At 34.0% G+C, this 12559-nt stretch overlaps 1 protein-coding gene across 1 annotated transcript in view; it reads right to left on the bottom strand.

The window, feature by feature from the left end:
• CNTN5 (contactin 5) overlaps positions 1 to 12559 on the bottom strand; it is a 1397849-nt gene that overhangs the window by 64726 nt on the left and 1320564 nt on the right. Inside the window, exons 19-20 of the mRNA XM_032295928.1 lie at positions 7703 to 7773; positions 6004 to 6238 (exon numbers count right to left, since the gene is read on the bottom strand). Coding sequence (XP_032151819.1) covers positions 6004 to 6238; positions 7703 to 7773 — 306 coding nt within the window. The remainder of the gene's footprint in view (positions 1 to 6003; positions 6239 to 7702; positions 7774 to 12559) is intronic.

Here is a 12559-nt window from a genome sequence, read left to right on the forward strand (position 1 = left end):
GTTAAGCTACTTACCCAAGATCCCACAGCTGCTTAAATGTGGAGGGAGGATTTGAACACAGGCAGTCAGGCCCTGAGCACCACACTTTGCTGCTTCTGTGCCTATGTCTGTGTTACACTTACCTGATGCTTTTTCCTTTTCTATTTCTCTTTCCCCTTTGCCCCTCCACATCTAACTTCTCTCAAGAGTATTGGTGTTGGGCTCCCCAGCTGGGCTCTCTATTTCTAGGTCTTGCCAGAATCCATCTAGACCTCCATCATCACCCACTTAACCCTGCCACAGGCTCACTGTCATCCTCTGATTCCTGTTTCACAGACTCCTTGGTAATTTTGAACCACTGCTGCACAGCTCCTACTCAGTCAGTTCATATTCAGGCATCTCTCGAATTCTCCTGACCTCTAAATCACAGGATGTTTTATGCCACACTCACTCCTATTGCACTGCGATAATTTAATAAAAGTTCAGGAACTTATTTCTGAGACTGTGCTAGCATTATATCTAGTGGAATCAAAGACTTAGAAGGAGACCTCTTTTTTTTTTTTTCCCATTATTTGTGATGATATTAATTAGGCCATGGCTAACTCCTTCACTGTAATCTTGGGATACATAGTGGACAGGCTGATTGATAGGCTTGTTTCTGTTAGATTAAAAATGTTGAACAGCATTACCATGCTCATGAATTTAGATGATACATTTGTATTAAGTGACCTAGCAGCTGGAGTTCTTCTTGTAATATTGGGATATGTGCTTGTAATATTGATTATACGTCTGACTTCCCAAGAGATCCCTTCCCAAGAGACCCTTATAGCAACAGCATTAATGAAAGGAGAGTTTAATAAACTCCTTGAGAGAAGGGTTATGGTTTCATTATTTAAAAATTCAACGAAGAAAGCTGTAGTTGAACTTTTATAGGCACTAATCTAAATAGATCATCTGGAAAAGACAGGAAATTATTTCTTGTATTTTACAATGAATATGCCAATTTATTAATTTTCAAGTTCACATAAATCCCACTGAGCTCAGTTTCAGCTAAGGATGAATCTACAGAACAACACCTTAGGAATGTTAGGATTTAATTTGAGCTATGGTAGCTCCACTTGCAATGAGATAATTGTGTATCATTTTCTGAAAATAAGAACAGGCTTTTTAGGTTTAATAAATATAAGAGCAGGACATTTTTTACATACAAGGCAAAAGACAAAAATACTAGAAAAGGATAAAGCACATCACAAGTAAATAAATCTTTCAACCTATAATTAACTATATCAAATTTTCTTGTTTTTCTGTTAGGTTTCATGGAATGCTCCGGGTCTTTTCATTTCCAAAGTGATGGTGACAAGAACTAAGTGGAAAATGGGTATGTTTGAGTATTCATTATTTCTGGAAATGTGGAAGAAAAAGCCAATTTAATTTTTTATCTTAGAAAAAAATGAATTTTTGTCAGTTTGACCACGTATTTTGAGAAACTTACTTTGAAACTTCACTTTTTTTTTTTTAAACAAATGAAGTTGTTTCCAAAATGAGGGTATTTTATAGAATCCTGTCATACCCTAGAGGTCTGAAGTCAGAGTTAGGAATGCCCATAAGCCTTTCTTGGTGTAAAGGGTAAAGATATTTGACACACGTATCAGGTACCTGGTTATATTAGAAGGCAAATATCTCTTTTTTCAGGCTTATGTCAGATGCTGCTTGGCACTGTCAGAGTCATTAGGGGTTACTTCCGTTGTGGCAACATGGAAAGGTTTCAGAGGTTTACAGGTGTTAGCAGAAAAAATATTTGAAACTTTTCTGACAGTACTCTAGGGCAACATTGAATCTCAGAGTTGTGAGAGTTAAGGTCATATCCCCAGTGATTGATGAACCAAGCATCCACATTTGTAAATGATTATTTCTTTGAAAAACATGTCAATTCAAGGTTTTCTCTATAATAATGTAATTTTATTTGCATTCTCATGTGCTTTATTGAGGGGGAAAGAAAGGATAGAGACAATGGAGAATTCACATAAACATTTATTCTGGGTACAAATGTCATCTGTCCTCCATGTTCCAGTGGGAAATAGGTTGAGCAGTAGTACTGTAAGGTGTGCCTTGTAAGTTTTTCTGTTCTGTGCTTCCCTCCCAGTAACATAAATTCTGGTAGCTACATTTGACATTTTTCTTCCCAGCTTGGTGTCAGCTGTGAAAAGGTAGCTTTTTCATAGTGCTTAAGGCATGTAGCTAGTAATCTTGAAAGGAAGAGGAAGAACTAAGCCCATAAACAGAAATAGAAAGGCAGCCTCACTCCTCTTGTTCTTTACTGTATCTAAGAATATGGAGGGATTTTGAGGTGATAAACAAGTGGATTGGGTTAATGGAAGAATAAAGAAGTAGGATCTGTCTTATGGAGAAATACCATCTCGGTCAGATTAGTTGGGCTTTGGGCAAGAGTATCATGATGAAATACACACTGTGAAGCTATATGAACATCCATAGACAAAGCGGGAGAAACCTGCACTGGCATGAGTGTAATATATTATTTTACAAGTTTATTACGGGACTTTATTTAAAAAATGATCTAATCTTTGAAATGCTCACTCGTTTTTAAATAAAGCAAATTGCCAAGTGACTAAAAAAGGATGTTGGTTTCCCCTTTTTATTGTATAGCAAAAGTTGATCTATTATCACTATCTGTACTAGGAAAATTGTTAAAAAGAATGTTTTCTTTTATTTTAAGCTATGTATTCATTTATTTTTTTAGAGACAGGGTCTCGCTCTGTCACTCAGGTTGCAGTGTAGTCGTGCCATCATAGCCACAGCTCACTGCATCCTCACATTCCTGGGCTCAAATGATCCTCCTGCCTCAGCCTCCCAATGTGTTGTGATTATGGGCATAAGCCACTGCTCCTGGCTAGAAGAGTATTTTAGAATATAGAATACATTGACAGAATTTTAATTTTAGATTTCTATGGGATTCCAGAGGTGTTCTATTCTGAGACCTTCATTTTTAAAGTGGGAAAGCTAAGGCTCAGAGAGGTGAATAAACTGCCCAAGATGGTGTGTTTAGTGTGATCAGACTTGAACTCAGGTTCTGCTGACTCCAGGTGAATGCTTTTCTTTTCCCTTGTCCTGCCTTTTTTGGTTGACACACTGTAATGATGCTAACACTTTACTCATATTTACATATAAAGTTCCAAATTTGTAAACTTAATTAGTGAGCAGATACCAAATATACGCTTCAGTTTTGTTGTCAGAACAAAGGACTCTATCCAGATTTAACTTGGCTAGTATATTTCATACTTCAGTTGACTAAAATAAATGAAGTGTTACGTTGCTATGAAATATGTTACAGGAACGACCTCAGTGTCTTTAAAAAATATGCATATTTTCTACCTAGCTTGAAAGAGAATTCTCCGAAGGCAAGCCATTTCAAATTTCAGAAAACATAATGTAAGAAAAACCATGGTGGCTCCTCTACATTAATTTCAAAACAAAGGTTGACAAGGAACTTACAAAACTGAATTTCTTTTTTTTTTTTTTTAGCAGCATTATTTATTTATTTGTTTTTAATTTTTATTTTTTAAAAATATATTTGGGGGTACAAGTGCAGGCTTCTTACATGGATATATTGCATAGTGATGAAGTCTGGGCTTTTACTGTATCCGTCATCCAACTAGTGAACATTGTACCCAATAGGAAATTTTCAACTCTCACCCCCACTTATCCTTCTACCTTTTGTAGTCCCCAGCAGCTATTATTTTACTTTATATATCCATGTGTTCATTGTTTAACTCCCGCTTATAATTGAAAACATTCAGTGTTTGACTTTCTGTTTCCAAGTTAATCCACTGAGGATAATAGCCTCCAGTTCCTATGATTTCATTATTTTTATGGCTGAGTAGTATTCCATGGTGCATGCATATATATACCACATTTTCTTTATCCAGTCCTCCACTGATAGAAACTTAGGTTGATTCTGTGACTTTGCCATTGTGAATAGTGCTGCTGTAAAAATACAAGTGAAGGTATCTTTTTTCTATAATGATTCTTTGTAATAGCCAAAAGTTGCAAAAAACCTAACTGTCCATCAGCTGGTGAACAGCAAGACAAAAGGTACTGTATCCATACAATGAAATATTATTTAGCAATACAAGGGAACAAAACTGAATTTCTTAAAGGCAGCACTGTTGTTACTATACAAAACGTGTTCACAAACTTCTCCAATTAATCTCTTCTGTGACCTTTGGTGCTATGTAATTGATAATCAGGTTCAAACATTTTAGAAGGAAAAAGAACATGCACTTCCTGCATAACATATGTACTTCAAAATAGATCTTTTGAGCAATAAATAATATGAAATACCATTATTGTATGTATTCCTGATAAGGCAGTATAGTGTAGTGGTTAAAAAATGTTCTTTCAAGTCACATGGACCTGGTTAAGATCCCAGCTCTGTCACTTACTATCCCTTCTTGTAACTATCACTTACTGGTGTAAATTTGAACCTGTTACTTAACCTCTCTGAGACTCAGTTTCCTGAAATGTAGATTAGGGATTCAGATTCCAACTTCATATTTTGTTTTAATCTTTAAATTCGATAACATAAGTAACATAGTATACTGCCTTGATCTGAAAACACATCAGAAATCTGAGCTGCTAAGTGTAATGAGTGAGTATCTCATCAGAATGTCTATAGTTTCTTGTCATTACTAGACTCTTCATGTCCCTGGTTATTCTTATGCTAGGATAAACTTTCTGATTCTTCTTTAAAATTCGGCTGCATATTATGAAAATACATGGCAGCTTACTATTGAAAAACTACGTTTAACATAAACATTATCTTTGTTTTTTAATATTCACATGACCATATTTATATCCCCCCATGAAGTTCATAGCAGTAAAATGATTAATAATACTCTTGAGCTGTTGAATTCCTGCTTGTGGGCACTGAGGAAGTAAAATGGTTAGTTTATATTTACCACACTTAGTGGGAGGGTAAAATGAGTACTGCCTTTGGTGGAACATTTTTGGTCATTTGTCAATTTTGGAAACGTAAGGCTTTTTTTCACTTTTCTCATTTTTTTTTCCCACTTGCAAGGTCAATTGAAATTTTGCATTTGAATAGAAGAAGGATTAGAGAAAAGACTAACTTTAGGGGGTTAGATCTATTATTATACTTTCTCTCACTCAGAAAATTGCGTTTTTATATTAAAACTTGAAACAACTCAGGAACTTTCATGTAGAAAGCTGGGTTTCCACTTTAGCTCTACCTGTAACCATTTTTCAGTTTACTCATCTGTAAAACAAAACAGGTATATTGTCTGCTGGGTACTGCCTACCTACAAGGTGTATCTCATGAATTAAACGTGGTTATGCATATGAAGGCAGCATGTTATACAAAAATCAAGGAGTTAGTGGTTAGAAAAACCTGGATTTAATTCTCAATTACAAGCGGTATAACCTTTAGCAAACTCTTTAATTTTTCTGAAAGTCAATTACTCTTTCTATATGATGGAGACAATAATGTCCATTACGTAAGATTGTCATAGGATTTCGTGATGTGTGAAAAAGCTTCCAACAGAAAGCCCTGTCTGAAACTTCTTTATTAGTACAGTGCTTTATGCATAGGGTTAGAAATAAATATTTATTTGTCATATAAATGAAGTATTTATTTAAATCTACTTCACATATATATTGAAAAAATATAAAAGTATCTCAATTTCAAACCAAAGAGGATTGGTTTAATGTTCATCCAGAGGAAGGACTACCCTGCAGGGATTATCAGTGTTGTTGTTTTCATGGATATAGGTTTGCCATATATTGTTAGGGTATGAAAAACATAAAGCAACATATGTGGAATAATCAATTTTTAATTAAATTTAGAAAAAAGTTTGGAAAATATATATCTGAAAAGTTTAGTGGGACTATGAATGAGTTTGTCTTATTTGTATTTTCTAATATATGTACAACAATGATTATTTGTATAACGAAAGGTTACATAAAAATAATAGAAGTAAAAGAACTGACCTCCTTCAGCTGAACAGATGACCACAATTTGACTAAAAGGTCCATCTCCTTTATTGTTATAAACACCAACTTTCACTTCAAAAGGAGTAAGAGGAGGGACACTTTCATCTCGATAAATGAATTTGGAAGATTCAGAGGATGTCACCATTTTTTCCTTCCAGCCACGTGTTCCATTGGGTCTAAAAGCCACAATATAGCCAAAGCCTTCCCCGTTCTGAAACTCTTCAGATACTGGCTAAAGAAGAAAAATGTAATTAATTATCAGCAAAAGGACTGATTAAAAATCCACTTTCTCCAGAGTTTTAAGTAAAAATGGAGAATATCAAATGGAGAATCGAGAGAAATGCTTAAGAAATGGAGAATCTCAAATCTTTATACTACATTGAAAGCCAAAATTGCACAATCACTTTGGCACTTTTTTGAAAGTTAAAAAGCTTTAAAGGTAAAAGAAGAAAAATTATATCAGTTGAAATGTACAAAACTCTCAAGAGAAGTGAAAACTTTTCAAGTGAAACAAATTTGCTCCAATTAGTCATGTATATAAAATGAAGATCTTTGGATTAACATGTCGGGGAAAACTGTACTATGGTCTGGTGGTTGGGAATGTCTTGTCACTGGTTATGCTCTGCAGAACCCTTTAGTCCACAAATGTAAGAGACAGCAATGTTAAAAACTTTCTTCTAGTATGCCTTGCCATTGCTTTTATGGTTACCGACGTGAGAAAAACGGGGCTATGGTGTTTGTTCAGGAAGCTTGTGCTATATGGCTTAGGTTTAAATTTATTACATGCGCTTCAACAACACACCATGGAGAGGAGTAATTGGGACTAATTAGCTAGTCATTGTGGATAGTTACCAGCTACTGTTTAGCACAGTGCTTCACAGTAGATATGCAATAAATATTTGCTAAGTAGATTTTTTTTCTTTGAATTTTGATATGGAGAAAAGGCATGTATTAAGTGGTAGAAGAGAGACAAAGCTCATTATATTAAAGCTTACATGGAAAGGCAATTCCATATAGAGAGATTTAGTCTCAGTGAAAGTCAGGTATTGGGAAGTTAATACCTCTGCAGACATCAAAAACAACATAAGGAGAATCATTGAAAAAAAGGGGAATGTACAAAAAATAGGACAGATGATGTGCCCATGGAAGAATTCTCAGTGGGAAAAAGATACTTCTGTACACTTTCTTATTGTTCTTAGAGATTGTCAGGGACTTAATCTATTTGCTCTAGCAGATATTTCCATTTCTGTATATTCTAAGACATATTTCTGTGAGCTACATACTTATATTTAACAATAAAGTTATTTAACATCAAAAAAGGAAAGTGGCTTCAAGGAAAATAAATGTACTCTTCACTTCCACTCTTTTCCTTTGACAAATGACACTTTGGAGGCCATATGAGGACAGACAAAATAACACAAATTTTGTAATCAAAGTCACAATTCTGTTCATTAGAGAAAGTACTTAACTGTGCCTCAGTTTCATAATTTATAAAATGAAGAAAATCATCCCAACTAATAAGATTTTTGTATGGGTTAAATGAGATGGCATTTATTCAGCAGTAGTTAATTCCTTCCTCCCACTATTTTTAGCCTCTAAATAGGTCAAGGGGACTGCTTAATCATAAAATAATTAAATATCACACTAAGCCAGACAAACAACAGAAGTAATTTGTGAGAGGATGTGTTTTTCTTACCTCCCAGGCAATGACTAACTCATGCCTTCTTCCACTTCTTCCACTTACATTGGTGGGCGCTGTCTTTGGAACTGTGGGTAAAAATGGGTGGAGAGTGAGGAGATTAAAAACTCCCAACCTGCGTTGTATAAAATCCTGAAATAAGTCAAAAGTTTGTTTGAAGTCAGAATGGTTATATTAAATATTAAAACAAAATACTGGTGACAGAAACACCCTACTTTCAAATCTGTGTTACAGACGTTGATACACCTTTTTTTTTTTCATGACCACTTACTGCACCATGCCTCTTGAAAATGCTTTATGTAGCAATTTCTAAATAGTAACACACTAGCTAAGAGCATCTAATAATGATTAAGCAAATTTTGTCCTTCAAATAGTTTATTTTTCACCTCTTTGCTAATGTTGTGACTCTTATCCCAGGGCTTACAGAGCCACTGAAAAAGCCACAAGTAAAGATTAGCATTACTGCCTTTCTAGAACCCCCAGGAAACTCCAGTTTTCTTTTTCTTTTTTTATTTTTTGTTTTTGAACTTTAGCAAAAATTCTGTGGAGTGAGAACCTACTTAAACGAATAAACATTTTTAAAAAATCTGTCAAGAATGAATCTCTCTGCAAACTGCATAATTTATAGGCATCCAGTGAAATTTTTTCAAATGAATGACTATTAAAAGAATAAATGTGTCAAAGAAATAAATTTCCCCTTCAGTGCCCCAAACCACAAAATCTGCAGTTGAAAGGGAACATTTTCAAATGAAGAACTGTTAAATGAAGAAAACTATTAAAAGAAATCATTTTCCAGGCTATGAGCCTGCATTAGCAATTTTACACTTCAGCGTTGCCTTTCTATCTCTGCATATCGTTTTTAAACGATATTGATATACTCATAAACAATAAATTCACTCCCATGTATTACTTACTTGAATGAAAGGCTATTAATTACTGGTGGATATTCACACAGCCTTTTATATACCAGAAAAACTGAAGTGGAATTTATATACTCCTGGAAAGGAAAAAAAACAAATTCTCCTTGGGCCAGAACGGTGGCTGAGCAAAACCTGTGAATATATAAGTGGCTCCATTGAAATAAATAACCTTTATTTGTCAGGATCCTTTATTTGTCAGTTTGGTATCCTTTGGCACTTTTCTCCATGAACACAATGCTCTTGCTCAGGCACATGCAGCTGCTACCAATATAGGATTATGCAGCAGCAGTTACCAATCTTTATCCTTTCACTGTTACATGCATACTGAGGATTATTCATATGTGGAGTCATTGCATGGATTCCCTCAGAATTGCATGGAATTGGATACCCATTTTTCTCTCATTCAAGAAATCACATGGAATTCATCTGAGAAAAATGATGCAATTAAAGCAGTAATTATAAACAGACAATTTATATCATCGGCAAACAAATCATGTATTCAGTTATGTATTAGTAGTCATAGTTAATGCTTCATGTAACAAACTGTGATGTAACAGTATGCCTTATCACATGCCTTAAAAGCCACTGTTACATGTTATTAGTCTAAATTTATTTTCTGGTCAATGTTATGGGTAAGACACACAAGAAGGGAGGTGGTTTAACTGTATATGTGAAAGGACAGGGATCCATGTTTCCAAATATTCCCTTTGTGGCTAATCTCAGACTTCTGAATACTGTGACCATGAAAGCCTATTCAAATGAATAGTGAATGCAAGATATTAATAATTTGTTGATATCATGCTATTGCTTCGCTGAGTATTACTGTTTTTTTTAAAGTATACACACACATACATACACACACATATACTCTTCACATTTGTCTCTGAAAACTCACATTAAAATAACATCATAGGTAATGTATACCAGACCCAGTACTTTGTCTATTAAATTGGACTAAACTCGTACTCTAAATTTAGGGCTTTGAATCATCATCTTTGAGGACATCATCTGTATGATTATAGGTTTCTGTGGAAAGACTAGCTATTGGAGATCCTTTTCTACTTTATTCAACCCTAAAACATCATCCAAAAAAAGGGGTTTCACAGAAACTCTAGATTACAGTTTTACGGTAAGCTCTATGCTCTCTAGTGATCACCTGGAAGCCCATTTAAAATAGAATAAAACAAAGTAACTATTTGAAATCAACACTGTTGAAGCTTTGGTAGTATTGTTTCACATCTGTTAATATTTTTATTTTTCAAAAACAATTTGCCAATTTAGATTTTCAAAGTTTTAATTTTCTGAGTAAAAAATTTAGAAACCAAACAGATGAACATTTTGGTGAAAATTTCCATTTTGAGAAACTAAGAAAGCAAAAGAAGGCTTTCTGTGATTTGATTCAATCTATTTATTCATTTTTTGAAATTATTTGAGTAATTTCAACTAATAGTAAGTTTTAAAAATTTATTTTATTACTTCAAACCAGTCCTTGAGGTTTTCTTACTGCTGCCAATTTATTTTTTAGACACAATAGCCCATGTTCGATTTAATGCAAAGAAATAAGATCATCCTTTTTTTACCTTACCTCCAAATTTAATGAACAATAAATGACACAAGATGCATAATGGTTCACTGTGTTTTAATAGCATATGTGTATAATTAACAACTACTCAAATTAAAAAAAAAAAAAAACTTACTAGATGTAATCAGACCCAGTAATGGAAAACTTCAGGATTTAATAGCTGCATCTCAGGCAGTGTTTTGTTGTCGTGGGCAAATGTTTGAATTGGGCACTCTAATTCCAATTGGCTTAAATTTCCTAATTACATGCAGATAATCGGTGAAATCCATGTATATTCATTTTCTTTTCAAGTTGGTGGCACACAGTTATTATCTCTGCAGTCAACGCTTTGGAGTCCACTGATTTTAATTATAGCTCCTTATAAAACAAGATATTCATGATCTGAAGGGATTTGACTTAATCTTTCGAGCTTTTATGGCATAAAAATTCTATAATTCTTGTTAGAAGCATAACATTAATATAATCAAATATCTAATATATGCTTTTGCTGGGTCCAGAGAAATACACATTTACTTTAAAACCAAATATATTTTAAATATAATTAATAAAATTGAGGATTAAGCAGCTAGAGTCTTCTTCCTTAAACAACTACTGACAAATGTCATAAGCATATTAGCTTAGAGAATCCAGTTTATACATATGGTTAGCAGGTGTAAGTCTGATTCTTCTGAATTTCTTTCTGAGCAAAGCTCCTCCATTAACAGATAATGTAATTGATACTTTGTCCACAAGCTACAAATGCCTAGCTGTTTTAAGTCTTACCTGGCATGTTGAAATATAAACTCATGTCTCTTTTCATCTTAAACATTGAAAACGTTTTTGTAAACACAGAATGAACAAAATACACTGAACTACCTTAGTTTAACCACGCCTGAATATCAAAGAACTTCTAAGCATAGTAGGTGGAACAAAGTGAGTCACACTAATAACATGCTTTAATTAGCATTCAACTAAAATAAAACATAATGAAATCATTTCCAATATTTTCTCCCTGAAAATTTTCCAATTTATATTACAGTAAGCACTTACATCACTCATTAAAAAATACAGCTTTATTTGAGACTTGGGACAGGATAATTTTGGAGCTTGATGGTTATCCAGTAATTGGTTTGGAAAGAAAGGTGCCAAAGAATGAAAAGAGGGAAGGGGGGGAGTTTATATAGCAAAGGTAGATGTCAAGAGGAACATTTAAAAAAATAAGATTTTTTCTAACCAAATTGAAATATGTAGCACAGTAATATTTCAGTTAATTGATTCTAACTCAGGCTTAGTTTATAGAGAGAGTTAAATTGAAGGAGCCTCCCCCCTCCAGAAAAAAAAAAAAACTCAGTGGTATTTCCTAAATAGTTTAAATAATGCTTTTATTCTTATCAATTGGTTAGAAAATGTGGTATGTACAAATGGTAAATGTTTTCTTGTGGGAGGGAGAAGTAAGAGTGAGAAAGATCTGGGCTTGAATCATAGTTCTACCACTCTAACTGCTTGGCTGAAAATATTTTTTAACCTGTATTTCCATGGTCTCATGGATATAACAATTATATCTACTTCTTAAGGTTATTTTCATGATTATTCATCACAGTCCCCGGAACTATAATCAATAAATATTATTTAATATTATCTGTTTAAATTTGAAAAAGCAAAAGTGGTGAAGTCTTCTATAAGAAGCACTGAAAGTTCACCATGAATCTTTATACACATGATCTTGAAACAGAAAAGCCTTCTTGGATATTGCAATAATATTCTTTTGTTAGTACCAAGCAGTTATGCTTTCAGTTTTGCCATAGCTTGTGTCAATCTGGAAATCTAGGTAAAATCCCTATTTGAATTTGTGAAAGAGATTGCTAGGCTATTTCAGGAAATGTAAGAAGTTTGTGATTTATGAACCTCCTTATACGTAGCAGTAGTCAAACATAGGTGAGTGTATAAAATGAATGGTATTTATCTCAACCCATTCTTTTGGTTTATATGGATCCACAAGAAACTAAAAGCAGAGAATGGGTAAAACAATCTTTGTATGACATTCATTGCTAAAAAAGGGAGAAGGAAAAGGCAAGAAGAAGTGATTAGAATGGAAGGGGAGATAACTTGGGAGGCATCATTTTTGGAGTGAGGTCTGGGCTAGAATTCCAGCTCTGCCACTTATTTACCAGGTAACTTTGTACACGTTTTAAAAATTCTATGGTTCTGTTTTCTCATCTGTAATATGAGGATGCACACTCCTTTAGAGGAACACTTTAGAGGGTTGACATGAAAATTAAATGGTTTGTGATTTCTGAATGGTATATGGCATCACAGGGACTAGAAGAGAGAAAACGTCTAACGTAAGGGTCTCACATTCACTCCTGTGTGGAT

This window comes from Sapajus apella, unplaced genomic scaffold (genome assembly GCF_009761245.1).
Source record: "Sapajus apella isolate SASKATOON/1434 unplaced genomic scaffold, GSC_monkey_1.0 scaffold34, whole genome shotgun sequence".
NCBI classification, from domain to species: Eukaryota; Metazoa; Chordata; class Mammalia; order Primates; family Cebidae; genus Sapajus; species Sapajus apella.